The sequence below is a fragment of the Helicoverpa armigera genome, chromosome 15, assembly GCF_030705265.1.
Source record: "Helicoverpa armigera isolate CAAS_96S chromosome 15, ASM3070526v1, whole genome shotgun sequence".
NCBI lineage: Eukaryota > Metazoa > Arthropoda > Insecta > Lepidoptera > Noctuidae > Helicoverpa > Helicoverpa armigera.
In genome coordinates, this window is record NC_087134.1 from 6,742,189 (window position 1) to 6,768,997 (window position 26,809).

The 26,809-nt window shown below is 34.9% G+C and overlaps 1 protein-coding gene across 13 annotated transcripts in view; it reads right to left on the reverse strand.

Annotated features, from left to right (window-relative positions):
* The window catches only part of Ih (I[[h]] channel), a 248,749-nt gene that overhangs the window by 50,884 nt on the left and 171,056 nt on the right, over positions 1-26,809 (reverse strand). For 2 of the 13 annotated variants that reach the window (XM_049845184.2, XM_049845188.2), the window contains exon 1: positions 618-961. The exons of 7 other annotated variants lie outside the window; for them this stretch is intronic. In XM_049845184.2, coding sequence (XP_049701141.1) covers positions 618-693 — 76 coding nt within the window. In that variant the 5' untranslated portion in view covers positions 694-961. Of the gene's footprint in view, positions 1-617; positions 962-20,590; positions 20,826-25,048; positions 25,443-26,809 lie in introns of those variants that run through there. 4 more of the 13 variants (XM_049845189.2, XM_049845187.2, XM_049845186.2 and 1 more) reach the window with 4 other exon arrangements.

The window sequence follows — 26,809 nt, forward strand, 5'->3', positions numbered from 1 at the left end:
GTGCGTGTTTGTTTTAAAGCATGGACATTATATGTCAGTGTAAACACAACGAGTATTTGCTGTTTTTTGGCGAAGAGCATTACCTAGAACGCTTTGATGCGTCAATTCACGTGACTTCACGCACAGTAACACCTATTCATTTTGAATGACACGGTGCACCATCGGTTTTTGAATACCACTGTTGTGGCTCGGCACTAAATACAAACGATTTGTTTTGACTTAGCCTCGGCTTACACAATGCGTCCGGCACATAACTCTGTGCTTATACATACAAGTTAATTCTCAGAAACATTCTAGAAAGTTGATTTGAGGACGTGCGGTCTGCATTAAACTTGCTTGATCGCACCGCACTAGGACGCAAAACGATTTGCACCTCTAAAAACTTTTATAGTTCGGTAATTTGACGAGAGACGTCAATAAAAATAAGCATTAAACCATCATAAACACAACACAAAGTAGTAAAGTTTATGTTCCACCGAGTCGTTGATAAGTTACAATGAATTTTGTCGTCACATATAATTATAATGTACAGAACGTTATCGGGTTTAATTTTAGCGTCGGGAACACTGCAGATTGAAAGGGCCGTATGAGTCGGGTTTGGCGCAGTTTGTACTTACTTTCGCGGCTGGCTAGTCCACATGTGTACTTCACAACACTACGGAACAGGTAGTTGGTGAACCTGGCACAACACATGTTGAATGTTTTTAATTTAACGTCAATGTATTGAGAATGTCATTTTGATGAGCGAGCGGCGCGGGCGGCGGCGGCGTGCGGAGAGGCGAGCGCGACTGATCGACGCACATAGCACTATACAATTGACCGGCCAGTGGTGGCAGGGCTCGCTTTCGATGAGATACGCCACGGCGCCCCCCAAATATACACTCTGAGCTTATAATACCATGTATTGTAAACGAACGCAGCGAACGCCCGCCCGAGCCCGCAACCCACCATGCACTGATATTTTTTTCAATACAGAGACCAATTAATGCCAATGACTGACGAAACCAGAAGCAGATCAGTGGTATTTCTCAGCTAATAGGTCTAATGTTTACAATGGTTGTATGAGCCGATAGCTTTACGACTCATTTTATCCGCGGCGGCGGCGGTAGTAACTTGGCTAATAATTTACGGCATCTTTGTTCCCGGTTGAGTGACGACCGACCATTGCATGACATTCATAACATTTGAGAGACTCATTAAATATTAATCGCGTTCATAAGTTGCGTAGGTATATGTGACATTTTGTTACCTTTACGTATTGACTAATTCTATTTACTGTTCAGCTAATTCGCAAAAGTGCGACGACTTTCGAAATGAACAGACTGCTCGACTGCTTACGACTTATCTCATAAAGACTAATGTAAGCTTGAAATGTCAAAAGTCGTCCTCGGTTCGAAGATATAAAGTTAAAATTATTTTTTAGCTTTTGAACTTTGAGGGTATAATTCTTGTTAATCAGATGAACGAAATTAATTACCATACTTGGGACAATTGTTTCTTGGGTTCTGTTTTAAAACAGTAATTTAATACGTAGAATGTTGTTAGTAACTTGTTTCATTACCAGACTACTTTAGAATGTACACAATAATTACGTATGTGTACCTTCAGTTCTTCCAAATATTAAATCGTCGAATAATAATTGAAGTTTGCTCCGGACATCACTCGAACGAGATTTTGTGACACTCCGAAATTATATTCGCTCTCTAGGTAATCCAAATTAGAAAGTACGTCGGACCAACCTTTATTTAGTATGCTAATTTATGCAACGTAAAAGTGACCCTTCCATGGAAGCTTGTTTTAAGCATATTAGCTAAAACTTTATTTTGCTCAGTTCTCAAAATAAGTGAATTGAGGAAAATGGATTATGATGAGTGTAGGTTATGAATTTTGACAGATGGTAACATTTGTGTGAGCTTAGTCTTGTCTTTAATCTGAGCCATGAGTTTCTAATTTTCTTCGCTTGATGAATAAATAGATACTTCACTAGTTCTCTGATTTATAAGAGGAATTACATACATTGTGGTTTATAGCTATCTCAAGTTGATGACTGTCTCCAAAAATCTTTTCTTTAAAAATAATAATCCACTGCAATATAATGACTGTATTTTCTTCGGTAACAGTTATTTAAATAGCAAACAAAATAGTGTTTATGTTTAAACAGTCTTGTTTTATTTACATCAACACATTTTTCAGTACATGACGAATATTTTCAGTCATACATTAAGAAAGGTGAATTATTGTTTCTTTAACGTAATGATGAGCACTTTAGCGCCTCAAATTATTTTGTAAATGTATACCTTTTAGAGTTGAGAAAATACATCACATTGTAATGGCATGCAATTACAAGATATTTCGCATTTTTAAATATCGTACTTGAGTTTGGTTTCTGTTAGTTTCGTTTCTGAGGCGTGAATGTTTACTGCAATCCTAAATCTTTTAAAACAATTACGATTTTTTTTACCTAATGGAAAATATCTTCTGCCAGAAAAAAATATCTGTTATTCATGCGGCTTATTTTTTAATAACTTTTCGTGCCAAGTAACCTTGAAAATAAGTTATATTAATATTGCTAGGAAAATCCTTCAGTGCATGTATCATTAGAGTTCATTGACCCCATCATTCATCCTTTACTTAGTGACGGAAAGAAATTGTTAAAGAATGTCACTAATATAGAGTTTAGTTAAAAAATACTGCGTTATTAATTTAAATATGAAAACGTAAAAAGTATCTTTATAAGAGTATTTTATTATCTTGACGTGGCTTATAACACAGTACGTACAAAGATACATGTAAAATACACAGTTATTTTATACAGTCTCTCTACACACTCATACTACGTATTTTATTTAGTTCAAATGCTTTTAAATAAATGAAAACCTTATTTCAGAAAAGTGAGCAAAACCAAAAATCCTTTTGAACACGTACGTAACTTTATTCTATTTTTTATGTCCACAGCATCACCCGTTAATATATTCAAGTGAACTATGCCATGAATATATGTAGCTGAAAATATCACTAAGATAAAAAGTAGCTTTCCATTTCTGAAATATATTCAGTAGTTTCTGAAGTGTCTCAAGTAAAACAAGCGTACAAACTACCTCTTGACAATTTAAATTGTCACTTAACTATTTTATTAGCGTACTTCTATAGTACATAATATAATAAAGAGGAAATATTCTTCAGCTTGTTTGTACCCTAAAGGCTACGAAACCACTAAACCGATTTTAAGAAATATTTCAGTGTTGGAAAGTTACACCATTCCCAAGTAACATTACCTATATGCTATATTTATTATGGATAGGGTAAAGGCGGGATAGATGCCGCAGTGGGATAGATGCCCCATTTTTAAAAAACCTAACTTCCCACGCTCGCGATTAAGAAACAACCGTTTAACTAGAAGCCACAAGCACCCCGCACCTAAATTAGCCACGCGCCATCGAGGGGTGAGGTCGCGTTTTGCTCGTGTGTGAATTCATCTCCGCGGCGAACTTACAGCGAGCGTAAAATTTTCAAAGGTGAGTATTTGCTGTTGTATAACTTTATAAGTAGATATTAATTCCATCAATTTTTTTATTACGTGTGTATATTGTTTCATGAAGTATTTTGATGTAAATAGTTGCTCTATTGTATTTATTTATTTTAAAAAATACTAGGGTATCTAACCCTGTCAAAAAGGATAGATGCCCTGATTTTTTACGGTATAGGTGCCCCTAGGGGCATCTATCCCTCCATACACCACGTGTACCCTGGATGTATTATAAGTGCTTTGAATATGTATTTTTTATATTTTTCATGTGTTTATGTATAGGTATTTACACTTTTTATTGATTACGAATGATTTACAGTTCAAACAGTGAAGATGAAGACAATTCACCTAAGAACAAAGTTAAGGAATAGAAAACTAAAGGTTTGCCGGTGAAGAAGACTAAAAGAGATGGACAGGATGAGCCTAAAGATACAAATAAAAATAACTGCATAGAATGCTTTGAAAACTATGAACAAACAAAGTATAAATCCAACTGGATTCAATGTGTAATGTGTCAGTGCTGGTTACATGAAACCTGAATACTTTTCAGAAATGTTTGCTCGAGATGTAGAAAACTTAAAGCACTGTCTGGTTAAATATTATGATGCTAAGTATATTGTGTTATTTTAGTTTTTAAGAAAGAATGATTTTTATGATTTTGCATGTTTAAACTAAATAATTAATATTTTATAATAAGGGTTTAAAATATAAAATACACTATTTTTGTTGAACAAATACTTTTAGAGTTTTATTGTGTTAATTTTAATTAATCTGATAATGAATATAAAAAGATTTAAAAAACTGCAAAATACTTTTCATTTCAAATATTATTAATATAATATACTTAAACAGTATGAAGGGCATCTATCCCGCACCGTAGGCATCTATCCTCGCTAGTATTTTCAAGGTGGGGCAACTATCCATAGGGGTAGGCATCTATCCCCAAAAATTGAGGTCTACAAAAAGCTAAAATCTGGAAAACGTGTAGTATATAGGTCCAAAAAGACAAATCACAAATAAACATAAAGGATTAAACTAGTTACATTCATAGGTGATATTAATGTAGAACCAATATTTATTAAATTATAAGCATATTTCAAAAAGTGGGGCATCTATCCCGCCTTTACCCTACGTACTGAAAAACAGCGTGTTACATTAATAAAAATTAAAGTAAACATTTGTTAAGGGAAAAATCTGCATAATGAGGTTTTTGCCCTCCATTTATGGTCACTACCATACAATAGGGAAGTGAGCCTAAATACCTAAAGTTTATCATTTCCCTGTCCAACGCGGAAAAGTCACTAATTACTAGCCCAAGTGATGAGCAATCGAGTTCATTGTGACATGTAGCGTCCACAAAAAAAACGTATAAATTAAGTAATTATTATTCTTTTGTGACTATAAAGATATTTACAATGATTGTTTTATTCAGTTTTTCTACTGAAATTCAGTTCTTTGCTAAAATAATACAGTTAACTTGAAAATACACAATGTTACAGAAATTAAGTTGTCTTTAGTGTTGACGCTACAGTACTGTTACAAGATAATTGACGGCCTATCATTGTTGGAAGATGGAAATCATTATTCTTGAACCAATCAGTCGATAAGACAATTAAAATCATTAATCTCATGACTCACTTTGTCTTCTTAAATGTTTTAATTAGCTACAATGTTAATTACAAAAATCGTACTACTGAAGTAATATTGGCATACTTCCTTCTACGATATAATAAATAAACCCTGTTTATGTATTAAATTTTGGCATCCGTTTAATATAGGTACCTCAATCAATATATGTATATCATGCAGTTACTGTTACTGTTCCAGCCTTTTTATCGTCCCACTGCTGGGCACAGGCCTCCTCTCACACGGAGAAGGATTGAGCATTAAGCACCACGCTCATTGCGCAAGCGGGTTGGTGATTTCAGACTATATAGTCCAGGTTTCCTCAAGATGTTTTCCTTCGCCTTTTTATCGGCCATTGATGTCTAAGATATACTTAGAAAGTACCAATATCATCGGTTCAGATCAGAAATAACACTGTTAAGTTATAAGGAAGAATACATAAAATATCTTGTCCCATCATAATATTATGTAGGTCATTATAATAATACTACATTTAAACAAAGGGAATCCCTGTACTAAGCGGAAGCTACAGTAATGAAAAAATGAAGCCTTGTAAGGAAAGGGGAAGACAAAGTAATAAACGTGAATAAAGTAGAAAAAGCAACATTTTCATAGCTTTAGTACGAAAATAACTTTCTTCTATCATTAAGCGCTATAAAATCACTTATAATTTAGGCTGAAAATAGTCCAAAATTATCTTCAAATTAACTTAACGACATTAGTTTTCAAATTCCACAGACTTGCTAAAGATTTTTCGGTCACGTCACTTTAGGCCAGAATAATTCAGAAACTTGCACAAAGGAGCATAGTTTGACAACTCATTACCAGTAGCACTGTATGTACATATAATTAAACGTGGCGTGGAAAACGTCTGCCTTAAGAAAATCGACGAAACCCGCAAATGACGTGCGCATCTAATTCTACTGTATACAATCATTTTAAATGAGTTTCTTCGTATTCAAATGTGTGTAGCTACTCGTCGCCCTCATCTCCGCCTACGTCAATTAAATTGTGATTTGTTTGTGTAATTTCAGGAATTAGATCATTGCTTGATTCATCTGGAGATTAGTTCCATGGTGCAACTGACTTGTAAGTCATAACTTGGATGAAATCATCATCTTCCCTTAACCCAATTTATTTTCCCTGCAGCTTATATCAGATCATCATAATATACTTAAAAATAACTTATAGACCCTATTTATATACCACTAGCGTCCGCCCGCGGCTTCGCCCGCGTAGAGTTCGGTTATAGCGCGTTTCCAAGAGAATTCTTCAAAAGTCCGGAATAAAAACTATCCTATATTCTTTCTCAAAGTCAACTCTATCTCTGTACCAAATTTTATAAAAATCAGTTCAGTGGTTTAGATGTGAAAGCGTAACAGACAGGCAGACAGACAAACATATTTTCGCATTTATAATATTAGTAGGGATAATAGACCCTATTTATAGACCATTAAATTCAGTTTATCCATATGTTCAGTTAATCCGCGGTAACTCAAATCAGTCCGTCTACATTGAGCTCTTTATTAGCGCGCCTATTGAAGCATACCGCTTTGCTTCCTGTGCTATATGATTTAGGCCAGTCCATAGTATTGTGTGGTGGTGATATCACTGACGTAAACCCCATCAAAGAGAGTAATGCTGTTTAGACTGCTATTGACGAATGGCGCCTACACAGACACACAGTTAATGATTTTTCAAAGATTTCTTAATAGTTACCGATTTCGTGTTGATGTTTGAGGTCGTTACGGACGTCGTGATATATTATGGTTCGGCTTGTAACACACGGGTAAGTTAGTATGAAAACATTTTACCATGATGAATGAAGATCTTAGTTTTGGGAAAAAGTTAAACCAAAATATCTTGTATGAATTTCAAGCAATTTGATTAATTCACATCTTCTATTGCGATTGAAAAGCATAGCTCTTTATAGGTGTAATGTTTTAAATATAAAACAAACAAGCTTAAATAAATGAAGTTGCTTCTAGTTAACTCATTACTTAAGTGGAGAACAGCGCTATTACGAATGTTTCTTACTACAACGATATAACAATATTAAAGAAAACTACTGAACGAAAAATTACATTTCTTAGCTAATGTTTTACTCCGCAAATTCACAGTACCGCTGCTAAGTTGAAATCACTAAATAAAACCAACACCTATTCGTAAAACAAATTAAAGAACATAGTCAATTATTATAAAAATAAGTAATGAATTTGTGAAATCAAAAGAATATTAGTCACTGAAACATATAACCGTAAGATTGACGCGAGGAGAGCCGAAGCTAGGACGCCAGTCTTCGTCTCAAATACGTGTTTTCAAAAGGACGTCTCGTATCATAAAAGTATTTCAAGGTGTACCTACTGCTAAGTGACGTTGAACTCAAAATTGGTCAGTAAGTAACCAACGCGAACACAATTATTGTCCGGTCCGTCACGCTTGAATATAAATACCTATACAATATACATGGCAAAAATATCAGCTGAATAAGTATATTTGAAACAAACATTTTAGAGATGTTAGTGTTTTTCATTTCCCTGGAAACTTGTCTTACTACCTGGTAAAAATAAAAAAATATTTTAGGACAGAAAAGGCTCTATTAAATTTAATAATAAACAAAACTTTAGTAAGTAACTTCTATTTAACTCAATCAGTAGAAACCATTGCCAAAATTACGTATGTTAAACGTATAATGTATACGAACTTGATTTAAGATCATCTCAACCCGGTAATAATAAGGTAGTGCAAAATATTTCGGTAATAGCCAATTGACCTTCAAAGGGTATGTAAATCTGACCATGCGAGTGCATAACTAAATCATATTATTACTATATTACTTGTAGTATATATGTCTATCACGAAGCTATCGGTCTTGAAACTCTTCCGTGTAAACTAACAGTTGTCATATGTATAGTGCAGCTTATTTGCATCATGACTTTAAGCGGTCGTTAGCCTGCATGCAAATAACTATGAATACGACACCTCTTCAATATTTGTTTGTTGTTATATGCAGTTACATTGTGTAACTTTTGTTTGGCAACACTGGACTGGGTAAACTGAAAGGCAACTTTAACAGGTTTAAAGAAAACATGCATTCATTCAAGAGATAAATAATCCCTTTGCTATGTACATATATTCTAGCTATTGCTTATCTCTTATAATTATACCGGGCTAAGCTTCGAACTTCTAGATAAAATCTTTGTTTTTTTTATAAGATTGGTACCTAGAAAGTCTTCTTTTAAAATTGGTCTTTTCTGCCAACAATAGTCTAGAAATGTATAATGCTTCTCTTATGCTGGCTAGGCTTACACGTGCAGACGTGTTAATAAGGTCCTAATCAAGATATCATCGACTAGTAATAGAGGTGAAAGGTCTAATCGTTTGGTTTAGCTGACACTTCTAACGATATGTTTATTTAATCCACGACTTCAATGTAAATGATCAAGCAATGTTTTAGTTATGATAGGAACGCGCCTCTTTAATTGAAGCTTAGAAAAACTATCAAGCTAACTACAGGTCTTGTGAATTAATTTGACAGGTCTAAAGTTGGCTATTAGGCCTGTGCAGCAGTCACAATGTAAGAATAAAGTCTATTGCGCCTACGCAAGTCTTCAAATGTCGGTGAACCTAGCAGATCTTTGTTCTTATCGTATGCAATTTCGAAGTAAGAAAGACCTGTCGACGTCGTCATTGTATATTTATAATTAGCGATTTCAATGAAAGAAGTAATATTCAAATGTCGGAGAACCTGATCATTGTCTAGCAGATCAATTTTTTTTACTTCTTATCGTATGCAACTTTGACGGATACTTCGAAGTGAGCAAGACGTCTCGACATCGTCGTTGTATATTTATAATTTAAATGCAATAAAAAAATCGCCATTGATCTTTGAAACCATTAATTTAAACTCATAAGTGTACATACAAGTTACTACTTATATAAGCTGTAATAACCGTCCTGACGAATTAAATAACTAATCACTTCTGTAATAAATAAAGACAAATCGGAAGTATTTCCGATCCACAACTATCATTGCTTGCAAAAACATCCAAAACTAGTTTGAAAGGTCATTGCTTCAAATAGTATGAGTAATAGTTGTTTTTTATCCGACAGCAAAAAATAGTGTTGGAATAGTACCTAATCGTATGTACAAAGCCACTCGAGTTCTCAGCTCAAAAACATGTAACTATACATTTTTCTGGATTTGGTCAGTTCTGAAGATTATTAATAAGACTACCAGGTACGCACTTGCAAATACATCTTTATTAACACACGAATTGATTGATGATTGATTTTATGCCAAATTGTTTCTCAAACGGTTCAGTCGTTTTAGAGTCATTGCATAACACAGACAGAGTAACTTTCCTATAAATCGAATTCGTTAGGATTAGTTTATTTGGAATTCTTATTAAATCGTAAATAGTTCAATATTAACACGTGCCTTTAGATAAAAGTAACGTGATACCGATAACTAGCTGTTATTTTTATTGTAATCACTATAATTATGTTATATGAAATATAAGAAGTCGTAACATAATGGAAATAAATTGTATTTATAGAAAAACCTGTTGTTAACGGAATATTACTTGTTCTTGTAACTGGATATTAATGATGTTGGTTTTAATCGATGTTTTAAATTATGACAGTGGCAAAATTTTAATCACCTTCGAATAAGTACTAGTCCAACCTACCATATGCAGAGCTAATTTGTATTATGATTTCAACTAGGATTTACGGTAGTATTTTTGTAGGTACACCTTAATAATATTAATTAACGTGATGATGGATAATAATTAAGTCTTATTTATTTGTGTAAAAATCAGATTTGTTTCAGATCGACCAACAAGTACTGTAGTTTCTTAATTTCAGAATTTCATGTTACTTTCACAAGTGAAATGAAGCGTAGTTACCTCTATCTATTAATTTTGAAGAATAGCCTAAGACCTAAAAGTTACACATATATTCGCGAAATATTTAGAGCATAAACTTGAAACATCTACATACGAGTATTTCGATACGAACAGGAAGGAAGGAACCTTGTTCGCGACCGTGGCCTTTAGCTGTTTTATGTATGCAGTCGTGGGAATGACCGCCCTCTGTAAAATGTACATACTAACAAAATATATTTATGTACCTACAGTATGAGTTTATATGTATTGGTATATGTATACCAATACATATAAACTCATACTGTACTTTTACTTTTCGCCCAATCTATGTAGATTGGGCGAAAAGTAAAAGTAGTTTATATTTCTCTGCTTTCTATGCCTACTACAATAATAAAAAAACAGTTTTTTATTTGTTTGTTTGTTTGAACACTGAAGGCTCCGAAACTATTGAGCTGATTTGAAAAAATATTTCACTGTTGGAAAGCTAGACTATCCTCCAGTAACATAGGCTATATTTTTATCCAACGGGCGGTAGATTCTACGAGACATGAGTGAAACCGAGGGAAGACAGCTAGTTATAAATAAATAAGTGAGCAAAAAGTTCAAGTTTTCTTACATTTATTTTCAAGTCATAAACCTGTGGTTTCGAAGTTCAACTTTTTCATAAAAAAGTTAATTGATGCTATTGTTCGACCTTTTGGTTACATCGCGTTGTAAGTCCAAAGTTTAGTATCTAAAGATAGAATTTTAGATAAAGTTGGGAACCATTAATAAATTAAATAATTAGTTGATGCCGAAAATCTTAGCTTACAAAGCTGTGTAATAATACTGGCTCCGATTTTAAATGTGTTGATTATTATAATTTGTTAGTCTACGTCGCTCATAATTAAAGTTACAGGTTTTTCCAAATAATATTTAGGAAAAGGCCACCTATTTTCCAGCATCCAAATAATTTTCTGGTGGTAACTTCAAACACAGTGGCAGAATTAAGTTCTAGCAAAAACAATTTTGACGGAGACTCAGATAATTTTCTACCACACGCCACACAGACTCCAGTTTTTGTCAAACACTCATTATATTGACACTACAAAGTATTGAGTCACCAAATAATTATACAGCCAGACATTATTATATTACATTACAAGAAATATTATATACTTGTTTATCTTAACTTAAAGTAATTGTGTTTCCAACCTAAATGTAACCTACAATTAATGTTTAAATAGAAGGCGTCTTCGTCCTTACTTAAATATCTACGTAGGCATACATATTACTTATGTACGAGGTACAGATCTCGACGTAACTCTGCGAGAACAATAGACTTTAATTATTCACGGATTTGAAGAAGTGGGGAATGGTTATGCAGAATCGGGTCAGGTGTACCGACTACGGGACTACGCGGCTACGAGGCTACGAGCTACGGATTATCAGTGACGTCATCATTTACACTCACTTTACGACTATTGCTAGGCAATATAATTTATGGAAATACATACGTAACCGTAGGAATCAATTCGCTAGCCTACAGATTGCAAATACAGTTCTGTTCGGCATTTCAGTCTCGAAAACAGATAAAAATTCTCAAGTAGAACATAATCCACGTTTCGGTCGTTTGCGTTCCTATTTACAACTACAGTATAAGAACTTTTATTTCTAGAAAATACACACGAATTTTTGGGACTTTTTAAAAGTAACTAGAGACAATATTTTTCAAGTGAATATTTTCTACAATTCCTTTTTTGAGCAAACTTTATGATTATAAGTAGCGCATGCTAAGAATTTATGAGACAAAATTTGGAACAAGAAAATTGTACGTGAGCTTCTTCTTGAAGTGAACGTCTTTATGGCGTTATTGTAGAATTTTAATGTAAGACAAAACTTTTCGTACATTTTATTCTAGAATTACTTGACTACAAGCTATTGCTACTATGTACTTTGTAGATAGTAGACACGTAGTTGTTTGATATTTCAAGCATATAGAAAGCCTTTAAACATTTTTGTTCGCTTTAGAAATATCATCCTGAGCAATTCTTCGTGATAAACAGACTTATTGCAGAAATTAGGAGCTTCTATATTGCTAACAGTAGCAAAACACAGTAGACATAATATAGCAATTTATCTTATACATGTTCGAAACAGCTCAGCAAAAATGCAATATCCATATGTAATTCCAAAGCCTTTTGCAACATACTAAGAGTGAGAGCATTGCACATAAAATTGGCAACCCACACATTTCTAGTACAGTCAGTGTCTCTGCCAAATTGGACCAAAATACATATTAAAAAGTTCAAGGTAATCTTATTCGTTTGTTCATATTATTTAGTGCATATAAATCATTTTTTTCAGACCCACAAGGACCGTAAGGAAAGAAAGTACATTACAATAATTTGACTAATGCGTTGGTACGCGAAATGAAAACCTTGATTTTTGATTTACAACCACGGTTTCTAAGAGGTATTATATAGGTACCTATGCCTAAGAAACGATTCATTCAAGTTACATTAAGTACGTCCAGACTACAACCTCAACGCAGCATGAAAAAGACTTTCTAAACAGATGACGTTAAACCCTCAAATGGTTTTCCCCAAAATACTTGAACTTGGGCAAAAACCTCGTACTGGCCGTTTATAAATCGTAGTTTGTGGTTCCACCGTTCCTTGACCGCAAAGAGGTCAGTAATGAGTGCGAAGCTGACTCAATAATCTTCGTGGACTGGTTCATACTGGGTAGGCAGTTCCCGACCTTCGAGACCATTTGACACAAGAAGCAAATTGCAGGAGGGGCCAGTTATGTGAGAATTTTAATGGCTGAACTATGTACTACAAAAATAATTAGGTAAAGTTAAATTCTGTTTATAATGTCAGTGTTTTACATCGTACTAGAACAATTTTTTCCTGTTTTTTTTTTTTGGATAATCCCAGAAACGAGTGAAAGAGTTTGATATGATTTTAACTGGGAGATGTCCTGCTACTATGATCAGGCTGCCCTTATTTATAAGTAGAGAGCTGGTTGTAGGTAGTTGCAGTTCCGCGTAGTATTTAGTTAACAGTATAATGCACATAAGATCATACAATCGGTATGATGACTCAATGAGTCTTCAGCATTCCTTCAAAATGACGTTTGTTTGAGGAAAATAAGACACTTTTTTTGATAATGGCGCAATTTGGTGGTAGCTCAATTAATGTAGCTACGTACTGCGTTATTTATCAGAAATCAACATGATGGTTTTAGTGAGAATAGGTACATTCCGATTAAATGCGGTTTTAATTCTGAAAATAGTAAACGGATTTCGAGCGGTTTTTCCGTCGCACGTCATTTCTACAAACTTTAAAAGAAAAAGAAAATTTCAAATTCCACATGTATGGGATACGGAAAGTGCTGCGCATTCGTACATGAAATATAAAAGCTTTTGTATTATAATTCCAGACAGTACTTCGGTCTCTAGCGAACATCGAGATCGATACTTTCTTGTGGCTGAACTTATGGCCTGTTTTCGACCAGCAATGCGAATTTTAAAACGTACTAGCTATTTTCCAGCGGCTTCACCCATCCTTAGGAACTACCATCGTAGGAACTACTGCCTGTATCCGAATAAAATGTAGTATATTACTCGGGAAGAGTGAAACTTTCCGACAGTAAAAGATTTTTTCAAATCGGTCCAGTAGTTTCGGAGCCCAAACAAACAAACAAAAAAAATATTCCTCTTTATTATATTAGTGTGGATTAGTATGTTTATGAAAAAGTTTTATTTATGTATCATAGTTTATAATTCACGTCTTCAAAAACATTCAACGAGCCGATCAAAGTTCCTCGACTGTTTTATTTTTGTTTTGGTCGAAAAGTAAAATGTTTTGTTTGTTATAAACTACAAAAATAAACCTGTTTTAATATGATTTCTTTTAAAAATTGACGTACAATTTGTTGAGTAATAAATATAATGGGTACGATTTTTTCTCTGCTGCACTTAAATTGAAAGCCAAGACTATTGCCATTATTCGGGCAAGAAAAAAAAAGTTGCGACCAGAGCTACAAAAACGGACATATTGTTCCAAATTCAAGTTGAAACAAGAACTCATCTTTCCTAATGAATAAACATTCATTCATTCATTCACTCATTTGTAATCGATACTTTGTAAGGGAAGTATCACGTGGGGTCTGGCCTAAAATAACAACGCGAATGATGGGATAGGAAGAAGGTCGAAATTACATATGTATTACCCAAATATTTTTTGATCATGTTTATTTTGTTTTGAATCGCTGAAATGGTTCCTATTGCAATTGTTTTTTTAAGTGGTTTAAGCAAAATAATTATTGTAATTTTTATCAATTTTTTTTTGGTATAATTCATTAGCTCGATATAGCATTACATATTTGACAAATCGACAAAATGTTTTGGTAAATATCAAAATGAATATCGATCAAAAAAAATCCAAAATTGAGAGATTGGAGTGGATTAGAATATTATTCAACTTGAAGCCTTGATAATGCTAACATATTAAGTTATAGGTATTATGCAGATTTCATACATATCAGAACTGATTGACATTTTAATCTTAGTCACACAAATATTGCACAAATAACAATAGGACTCATAACACTTTATGCGATTTCAATTATTGAGCGCTAAAATTTTCCACTGTAGGTCATTTTAAATTGTAGTAACTTTTAATAAAGGTGTTGAACTATACACGCAAAAAATGATTAATTTCAGTTAATATTTACGATGACGTGACATTATAATATTTTATATTTACTGATTAGTATTCAAAACTGTTAATGTTAAAAAGGTTCATTGCATTGTTTTCAAATATCAAAGCGAGTTTAACTAAAAATAACTTTTTGGGACGAGTTATCGACACTTATTTATGTGGTAAGTAAAAATAAATTGTTATTTACGTATATGCATTGATGAGCCAAACGTAATCATTTTTATGTGGCTCAAGCATTCAAATTTAATAAACTTACCTAAACTTATCAGTTATATCCAAGGTGTAGGTAGCTATTTGACATCATTTCACTTGGAAAACTGTTGTTAATTAATATATATTATTCTGAAGTTCTAAATATCTATTGATTTCTGACACTTACGCGAATATTAGACATTTAAATAAAACTACTTTTACGGATTTTATCGCGGTTATATTATATTATTTAATCTCGACGTTTCGGATCCTTTACAGCATCCATGGTCACGGTCTAAATATCTGTTGTTCAAACTATTTTCACCTTTAAAATTAAACCCTCTAAAATAGCTACAAATATTCGCAAGGAATGCTGAGCACAGCGAAAAGACCAAAAGCGTAATAATGGATAGGGGATGTACCAATTCCATTTAGCAAAACTGGACCCTGGCTTATTGCCAGGCTGTACTGAAGGTATTATACCTTCTCGCATAGCACTAGGTACACTATACCTAATACCTCGTACTCGTATGAATTTAGGTCAGAGAAAAACCTTAATATGATACGATGATGTTAGCTTGCAAAAATTTTGCAAAATTAATGTTAAAAAAATATGAATATAGTATCTAATTATAATAATGTAGTTTCTAAGTATATCTTGGATAACAATGACTGATTAAAAGTTGAAGGAAAACATCTCGAGGAAATCTGGACTATAAAGTATGAAAACACCAACCCGCAATGAGCAAGCGCTTAATCCTTCCCTATATGAGAGAGCTGCGTGCTTGTGCCCTGTAGGATGACAAAAAGGCTGATGGTGATACTGTTACTGTTACAGCCTTTTTATCGTCCCACTGCTGGGCACAGGCCTCCTCTCACATGGAGAAGGATTGAGCATTAATCACCACGCTTGCTCAATGCGGGTTGGTGATTTCAGACTTTATAGTCCAGGTTTCCTCAAGATGTTTTCCTTCACCTTTTTATCAGCCATTGGTGTCTAAGTATACTTAGAAAGTACATACAAACTTAGAAAAGTTGCATTGGTACTTGCCTGACCCCGGAATCGAACCCACACCCTCATACTCGAAAGGTTGGTTCTTTACCCACTAGGCTGATGGTGATAAAAACCTTATTATTATAAAAACAAATCCAACATTAAAACAGTTTTGTAACACAAAGCGTGTCAACTAACAATAATTATTCTGTTCAAGCAAGCCGGTCACGATACACTTACACAGTACATTAGTCATTAAACCGTATGTATTGTTACAATGTCTATCACCATATCACTAAATAGTATACATTATGTATATGTATATAGATGATGTATCTTACTAGTCGTTTGTTATCTCTGACGGTAGTGCCTTTTTAGTACAGCCTTTTTATCGTCCCACTGCTGGGCACAGGCCTCCTCTCACATGGAGAAGGATTGAGCATTAATCACCACGCTTGCTCAATGCGGGTTGGTGATTTCAGACTTTATAGTCCAGGTTTCCTCAAGATGTTTTCCTTCACCTTTTTATCAGCCATTGGTGTCTAAGTATACTTAGAAAGTACATACAAACTTAGAAAAGTTGCATTGGTACTTGCCTGACCCCGGAATCGAACCCACACCCTCATACTCGAAAGGTTGGTTCTTTACCCACTAGGCTGATGGTGATAAAAACCTTATTATTATAAAAACAAATCCAACATTAAAACAGTTTTGTAACACAAAGCGTGTCAACTAACAATAATTATTCTGTTCAAGCAAGCCGGTCACGATACACTTACACAGTACATTAGTCATTAAACCGTATGTATTGTTACAATGTCTATCACCATATCACTAAATAGTATACATTATGTATATGTATATAGATGATGTATCTTACTAGTCGTTTGTTATCTCTGACGGTAGTGCGTGGGGTCAAAGAGGTGAGACATGGGGTCAACTGTGTGCAGACTTTATCGATATCGATGTATTTACTCTTGTAATGTTTAACTAAATTATAGGAATAGTGTTAGTGAGATGCATTTCCTATTGCATTTAAATGTTAAGGATATAGATGTTTCCTGCCTATTATTTAAGTAGTAGGTACTTAGTAGCTTTATACATATACTTTAGCCATGTTACAAATTGATGTGTAGGAAAAGTATGTATTGTGTTTAATCTCCTTGACAATACGTAGGTTTATCCGATTATGAGTTTGTATTGCGAAAAAATATTAAAAGTTATTGTCGATAAAAGTTTTAATGTTCCTTTTAATTATGCTGAACTTTATTGAAGTAATATATTATGGCACTGCGTGCAATTGTAATATTTCCGGAAACTCACAAACAATAGTAAGAATACATCGTCTGTTGTTTCAGATTCAGAAACTCGACAGGGTCAGTCGTTTCAGAGATGGCCTTGAAAGACAAACAAAACATAAAACAGCTGTTTATGTAATATTGTATGTTTGTTGTTTATTTAGTGCGAAATCACTGGCAGGTAATAAGTCAATTATAAGTTTACAAAACTTCAAGCATTTTTGAAGAGGACTCGGCTCGCCAACAACAGCTCTTAAAAGTTAAGTGGAGTTGGGCAAATGTTCTAAATGAGTTCACTATTCGAATTCGAAGTGACAATTTAACATGGAATTCTGATTTCAAAATTATGTCATTAAGTTGTTAAAAAAAAAAAATTTCTAACAATTATAAGCAAATAGGTGGTATGCGAGTGTACCGAACCGCGTCTAACGTCAAATATGGTGGCCAGTGCTAAGATCAAGGCTCGGCAAATACGTATGAGCATTGTCGACTCAGCCAAGCGTACTGACACGCTCACAATGTACGCGGATAGTAGCGGCATTAACACTGTCACACGGAACGAAAGCTATCAGTCAAATTCTCCACGTCTGTCAGACAATTTGCAACATAATAAAAACTTTGCACTGAAAGTGTTCGGAAATGTCGTCGCTCATTGCCGCCCGGGAGCATTTGTCTGCCACACTAGATGAGCGACACAGGCCCACAAGCTACGTGTTTGAAAACTTAAACAACTTTTGTATTGTTCATTCGATGGTGCGTACCTCTTTCTAGAAGAGAACAATGATGTATCATACAATGCATTCCAATAGATTAATTTCTTAGAACAGCGACATTAATGTCAGAAGCTAGCCAGACGAAACGTGCATGAATGCTGTCAAGGGCGTAGAAAGATAGCGTCCTTTTCAATGTCACTCAAACTAGTTCCTCGTTGCTTTTAGAATATAATTTGAACAATTTATTCATCAAGTACCATGAGACTAAGTAGCTTGGTCGTCATAGTACGGAAGGCATTAGAAACTTCTAAATGGTTCTCGAACATATTCTCAAGAGTATGCAGATATCGATTGATCGTTACTAATTGTAGTCGGTGAAGGCGAGCAACCTCTTTTCATGTCATACAAAGTCAGCGAGCGGTTAAGTAACGAGTTAACTGTTCCAAAAGATCTGCACGATGTCAAACTCGAGTGGATAAAAGGTTAATGTGAATATGAGATGTTAAAAGCATTAAAATTTAGAATAATATCGTACGTATTCAATTAGACGTACGAATGAATTCCGCGCGGTGAGACTGAAATATGCAGAGAGGAATATGAAAACATTGACCTATCGCTATAGGTAGAAAAATGATTTAAAATCGATTTATCGGTGGAAAATAATCGGAATGCATTGTAGGCATTAGCTACGTTACTAGTATCGAGTATGAAAAATCAGTGTTGATGTTACATAAGTTCTGAGAACAGTTAGGAGCATGGCTGATTTTGTTTTAAATACTCAACGCCTAGAGGCTTGAAGTAAACTCACGTGAAGACACACGTGGCCCACCAGCCATTGAATGTGGATTAGCAAACTGTGACGAAAGACCCAACTTGAGCTGAAAGGTCGTCAGCGATAAGACGTTGGAAATCAATGCAGTGAGCTGTGTTTACACAATGGTTAGCTATGCCTACATGGCCTGAGTTTATTTGCGTTTAGCGACCCGCCCCAGCTTTGCACGGGATAACTGTATTTCCCCACTATTTAATGGATGTTATTATACATAGAAACAGTCCTCTTCAATCAATATATCTTTAAAAAAATCGCATGAAAATCGGTTGCGTAGTTTTGAAGATTTAAGCGTACAAAGGGACATAGGGGCAAAAGCGACTTTGTTTTATACTATGTAGTAAGGAACCTCTGTTTAGCTTGACTTTGACACTCAGGTCTATACAGTAGTCCTACTGTCCAACGGTTCGAGTAATTGTTGGTGAATTCGATCGGCCAGTGTGGCGATTGGCACGGAAATTGCTTGTTTCTACAATAAATGTTGTAGCCATTTCCCGCTATTTATCTGGCCGTACATTTGTTTTATCTGGTAAATGTTTATTTTTGCAGTCAAACTGACTTGGAGTTATGGAATATGTGAAAATTTAACAATTGCATTATTCTTATTTCGTTTTAAGTGCAATTGGTACTTTAAGATATTTTGAAAATAGACATTAGATATAGATGGATTTCATCCATATTTTACGTAAAGCTATAACATAGGTAACCTATGATAAACATATCAACTTACCTACATTTCAAATAGGTAGTAATTCCACAAAAATATGAGGCCTGTTCTTCAAAATAATATTTGATAAGTAAAGCGGTCCTTTAGACATAGTTTTTTCTATTAGAAAGAATGAAAACAGACAGATCGAGTGCGAAAACATCCCAGTTTTTAGGCTTCAGGCAACACATGTGGCTTTCTCCTCGTTTTAGTTTTTGTAGCTGGCTGGATACACAGTATTTAGAGGAATTTTCACAATTGCGACTGGCAGCACTGGTATATTTTTGAAATTGGAACTGTCTGAGTTTAGATTAGTTCTTTTCCTGCTGTCAAGGGTCATTGAACTAATACTGTCAGTATTTGAATAAGTATTTAATTTATAAAACTATTTAAATATTAAGGAATAATATCTTTCATTTACCTAATATTGAATCTTACGATATACTCACTGTAGTATAACCTTCCTTATTTCACGCGTTCTTCAAATATGCTAATCATATTTTAATTGGAAAACACAAGCGTCGATTTGAATGAAGAATACAAGCCCAGATGGATGAATTGTATTTTTATTTTATTGAAGTGACGTCAATTTTCAGCGCGTTTTGACGGTTTTTTTTATGAATGTTTTTATTTTATTGTTTCTTGTTTGCATTCGTTCTAAAAGCGAACACATTCTGTAAGGTCATATGAATTTTGTTCTATTTTTAAATAGATGATACGATTTATGATTATTCATTAGCTTCTTTACATTGAGAACTAGACTTTTTCATTTGATTTTTTAATTTCTCCTACCTATTGTGCTCAAACAAAGGTCAGTTCAGTGAAATATGTGAGACGTCTGTTTAGCACTCAGTTAACCGTGTTAACTTTCATTTGTCGATCACGTGCAGTTTTTAAATGAAAAATGGCTAGTCTCAAGTCTGTATTACGAAAAGTCTACTTTTACGATAAGTCATCAAGGATTTCAAGTACCTAAGAATATCGAATATAATATGCTATGCATATTGAACATGTGTAATGAAATATAAAATTACACTTTTATCCTGCACTGAGACTGTATTTATTGCACAAACCAATAATAATGAAAACGAAATAAACGAAACCTTACTTGGAGAAAATCCACACTTATTTCTCGGGACCCGTGGCAAATAAACAGCGTTCCTCATAGCTTCACGAAGAGATGAACCAATTCGCTTCAAGATGTCCATATTTGTCAACTCTTACGCGAAAATAATATAAACCACCGAACGTTCACGCGAACAAATATAGCGTCGCGTAAACACAACATACTTGCTGTGAGGTTAATATAAAACTGACATATAAACACTACAGAATTAATTTCATTAGTTTGTTTTATAAACAACCAATATATTTAAAAGGAAACCGGTCGAAGCACGTGGTTCCGAGTGTTCACGACCATTCTTACTCACGGCTTGATAACGAGCAATTCGATTTTAAATAATTACTCATTAAAAAATTACGTCATCGTCTCCGACATTCAATCGTGGCATTAAAGGTAATGGAAATTACAATTATTTTGAAACTAGCTTCTGCCAGCGGTTTCACCCGCATCCCGTGGGAACTACTTCCCGTACCGGGATAAAAAGTGGCCTATAGCCTTCCTCGATAAATGGGCTATCTAACACTGAAATAAATTTTCAAATCGGACCAGTAGTTCCTGAGATTAGCGCGTTCAAACAAACAAACAAACAAACTCTTGAGCTTTATAATATTAGTCGTGGCATTAAAGGTAATGTAAATTACAATTATTTTGAAATTGGAACCGCTGTTCGATGTTGTATTGTTTACTTATTTAAATTAAGATTATCAGAACCAGTATGCTTTATATCATAACGAATACTAATTATTGAGGTAAAGAAGGCATGAAGAATTTGAGACGCACCTAAGCAAATAATGACATAATGTGACATTAAATTGGAAAGGAAAGAAGTCCAAGTGCAGCAAAGAACCGATACCAGAGGTGCATTAAATAAATACAAACGCTACAACTCACAAAGAACAGCTGAATAATAAATTTCAATTTTGACAGTTACTGCGTGTCCCATAAAAAACAATGAATAAAGTCGTCACTTCGAAATATGAAATTTAACCGTTAAATTTACAATTCGTATCTAGATAATGATGGCGACCAATCCCGATAAACTATTAAAAAGCTGAACGTACGAATAGTGTTAACTCAATTTTGCATAAAAACTTTTGGCGCCGCACTGTCTGTTCGATTTTCAACGAAGACTTTGTTAAAATGGAATTTCAACTTTTTATATCGATGTTTGAATTTGAATGAACTTTAATTTTTAGTCACGTTTTACGAAACTTATACCAAAAATACGTATACCTACAAAATTATAAAGCTACATAACATACTATTACTATTCAAAAAAGTATCGTCCAAGCAATTGTTCTAAGCTGAGTGTTCATATGAACTTAATAAATAAAGATAAAGACGTTATACAAGCTACAAAAATTGCTTCAGATTACAACATATACATGATCATCTTGTAAGGTAGTTGTAACATGCACAGCGATTTACATTTTCTAACTACCTAAGCACACGTGACGGACAAACAGATTAGAATTGACAAATGATCTGTCATGCAATTGCAATTTCTATCTAAGAACACTATTACGATGATTTTGTAATTCTCTATGTAAATAACTCCATTCTATACGCCTTTGTCTGGACTTCGTATCTAATAAGAACTGGCCCTCAGATTGACTGGTCAAATGTTATTCAATCACGCAAAAACGGCTGGACCGATTTGATTGAAATTTGGTATGTAGATAGGTGATACCCTGGATTAACACATAGGCTACTTTTTATCAACACACCAGGCGGGCGAAGCCGCTGGCGGAAGCTAGTTTAAACTAAAATTATAAAGCGATTTTTGTTTGTTTGTAAAGATTCCGAAAGCTTGTACTGAAAAAAAAAAATTTCTCACTTTTGGGAAGTTACACTACAGGCACTATGGGAAGTAGTTTCCATGGGACGCGGGCGAAGCCACGGGATACAGCAAATCAGTCACTACGTACAACAAAATGACACTAACATCGCTCCCAAAACTGGAAAAGGCGAGGTAGATGATGCATTGACAAAGCTTTCGAAATGTCATGAGAAAATAACATAAATGATGGCCCAAAATGTGGATGTTTCACACGGAATTTATTAGGCCGTAGTTTAAACGGCCATTGGTCGAATCGATTGATCCAGACGCAACACCTATTGTCACTGTGAATGGGTGCAGTGAGCCGAGTTAATATTGTACCCACTGAAGCTGGGGTTTAGTCAACTATTTGGGGATCGGTTTCCACACCTATGCACTGGTATTGGTATTGATTGAGTTCAAACGTCTTTGGAGTATTGATTGGGGGCTAAACAATAGCTTTGGTATCTCTTTGAGTATGATTAATTTGATGTTCATTATTATTATCATCATCCTCCTGCCCATATCTCAAAATTATATGGCAGCATGTTATTTCATTAAATATAATTTTCTTCAATGTATCTTTGTAAGTTTTCATGTGCTACCTCTCAAAAGACCCATCTATTGCTTCCCTGTTCTTCTATTTCAGATGCTACATGATCTGGTTTATGAGAGATAATTACCCACTGGTATACCAATAAGCCTCTCATTACAGAATTCGGTTGAAACGCTCCACGTCATTCGAATTGTGGTTTCTGACAGACACTCATACACCATTTATTGGCATGCAAAACAGTTTGACGCCGAATCAACTTAACATGACACCTCTGGAATATATTATCTTTGTCTATGTACGTATTTATTGCTCACAAATTCTGTTTTTAAAATGGAGTTATATTGGACATCTATTTATCTGACAAGACATGTTTACCTAACTGCATTTCGGTCAGTATCAAAATGACATCGACAATGATGGAACATTTTGTAGGAATCATAGAAAGTACCTATATTTTAGGAAATTCATTAATTTTAAATGTTTTAAGATTTATCAATGGTGAAGATAATTTTATATGAGTTTGTTGAACACGCGTCAATCACAGGAGAGCACTAAGATGTGTGTGGGTGGGCATTACATTCGCGTAGGTGGTATTCTTTCAGTGGCAATTGACCGACTTTATAGGAAACCAATTGATTTGATTGTTAACTTAAGTAAACTTGTTCATTGAACTGAAATAAAGACTGTAGATTGTATTATTTTTGACTATTTCTTTAGATTATTGCAAATTATACGCGTCACTGAAACTATCCCCGATTATAACCCGCAAAAATGACGTTTTTATCACCGTGACGACAAAACTTCTCTCGTACCAATACCGTTCCGGTTTCTTGGTTTCAACCTTTTGCAATATAGTCTATGAGATTTTTTCTCATCGTCACTTCAGTGTTCTCCGTCTGCAATTAGTGGCCGCGTATCTAATGCCACACTAGTATCGTTAATTTGTTTAATAAACATGAATTAATCGTCATCGTGCGACGTTCGCGCCACGTGACTGCGAATGGTAAATAATATTGTTGCAATGTCAAGACTTAAGTGGTTGTAAGCAATATGTGTTGGTAGTTCGGAATCGTGGATTATATCAATTGAACTGGGGTATCGGGTGAGACCGATATCAAGTGCGCCAGCTGCTCCCAGTCCTGGTGGCAATCACGCTAGGATTGCAATAGTCTTGTTACACGTTACTTTGTGCCTACAAATATTGCCCGTTGTTATTGCACACTATTTTGGATCTCTACGCAGCTAATTTAACATCGAGTATTTTTGGGATTCGCGCTTTGTAACGTTCGAAGTTTGAATCGATTTAATGTTTATCGTTCCTAATCCTACACTTTGCAGTTCTAAATTATCAGAAGTTTTCAAACTAGCGTGCGCTATGGTACTTCTTGGTAGGTAACCTCTATTTCTCTAGAAAATATTGCTTATAATACTGAAATAGATTACGGTTTCATTGGAACTTTTGAACTTTATCTGTTTATTTTTCATAGTTTTCTAAATAAACACGAACCGCAAACTTTCCTCAGATTTCTTTCAGTTTAAAAATTAATAACTGGGTTAGTAGTTCACATTGGAAAAAGTAATGTGACTTATATTATCGGCTATATATTAGGGAGATGTCTTCTATTCTGAGTATTGTAGTAACCGGAGCGCTGCAGTCATGGTGAGGTAATCCCGCTTGGCACTATGAACTATGTGTTAACCCACTTAACATTTATTTTTGTTAGTTATATTTTTTTCTATGATTTTTGTAAAAATGAATGATCTTTTCTATGTTGATAAATGTGACATTTAGATTTGTTACACAATGTTAGGACATGCGATAACGTCATTACATAAATTGCTTAGGAAGCTTATTTTTTATTACACTGGTTTAATTTGTTTATTTTGCAGAGGCAGCGTATTCTATTTTGAACTCAAACTTTTTATGTGTCTGAAATTTTATTTCCAGTCCATATTTTTTATTTGAGAACAAAATAGAATATTTAGCTAGTATTAATTTGTTTTATCATCTTGATTTTCGAGTCCTTATTTACACTATAATGTTGTATCAGAATATTGAACAATTTACCTAATTGTTCCCCATTTATTCATAAACTTTTTATATTTAATTTCATTTTGTTAGTCCCTTAGCAAGCCCCAGCTGACGAGACAAAACAAACCCGAACATTGAGACATGTACAACATTTATAAGCTTTGACACTGAAATTCAAATTATCTACGAACGTGACAAAATCCCCTTCGCGACATTTTTCTTGATTAATTTCAATCACGGTGTGAAACAAATCCGGCGTGAAACAAAAATGTTGGGCACTGCACACGCGACACACGTTTTGTTAGATCGTATAGTCGGCGAGCTTGGTTCGCGTATGTCCGGAGCTTTAGCGGCGAGGGGTTGCGCGGCATGTCAGCGCGCTTCACTGGGCGGCGGAGGACTGCTCCGGCGGCCGAGGCGCCGCGGCACCGAGCCATGCGCGCTCGCCTCCTGGCCGCACATCACACATGCCCAATTCATGGTCAATGCTAACTGCCTGATAGTTCCTCCTGCCGCTAAACAATCCGCCACCGAATTTTAATGCAATGCCAAACAACTAATTGCACCAATTACACTCACGGATAATTAAAGCTGAACTATTACTAATTGGAAAATTACACTTGTTACTATCTAAATTGGGCTTTTAAACTTACACGGATGACAAGATTCTATGGCAGACTCAATTAGTTGATAATAAACATACAACATTGTAATGACACGGCGCACGGTTGTTTTTCCTTGATGCCCACTCAAGTAATGTGCCCGTGTTACGGTGATTGGTCGAGCTCGATCTAATTTTTGAGGTTTTCCCTAGAGCTTCCTGTACGATATTTATTACCTAGTCGAAATTCCGATGTATTTTTTGGATCATTCGGTATGAGCTGCACTGTATTGTATGTACCTAACTGTTTGGATGGACAGCGGCGTCAACTTTGTAAAAATGTTGGTTAGCCCTAATTGTTTAAGGAAATGTGTTTCATATCCGCGAGGTGCTACTACCGCGGACCGAAACTTCGCTCTACTCTTGTTTATGCCTCCACAGTTCCGGTGTACGTGTGTGTTCGCAAAAATTAAATTGTGATTGGCGACTGAGTTCCGGAGCGTTATGATGCTACAAAGGGGCATTTTTGTGATTCACTCGCTCCAGCAAAAACACTAACTGCAGACGGAAGCTTAAACGGTGACCTTTTAATCGGAGTTAGCTGAACATTTTAGTAACCTTTCTTATGTAATCGATTCATGCAGGCTTTGTTGTGTTTCGTCGAGGTATTTTGCTGCGTCAATCCGGCGAAATATTGCTTAAAATTTACCCGTACAAATATAGATGAGAAGGTACTTCCCACCATGACGAAGATGACTGAACATACCATGTAGGTACGGTTATAGATGAAGTTAATAACGCGAAAATGACGCACCGGGGTACTTTTTCACCGAATACTCCTCATTGCCCAAGTTCAAAGGCATTACGTTATAGTGTTGATAACTCAATTTAAAAGAATCAGTGTCTGCCATTTTAAGTATGAAAGATCGCCGTCGATTTTCTCTTGGAAGAACAAATACTTGGGGCAGTAGGCCCGTGATTGAGTGGTCTCTAGCGGCTAGAGACAAAATATAAAAAAGAGATCAAGACAAATTGTGGTTATTATAGGGACGTGACTAGAGGAGTCAAGTTGGTTAAGGAGCCGACAAACTGTCCGATAGGATAATGGACTAGAGGCAATCAGGATATACTCGTTTCGATCTGTTTGTACAGGAAGGCGAGTCTGTAGCGACCTTAGTAGTAAACTATCGATATTA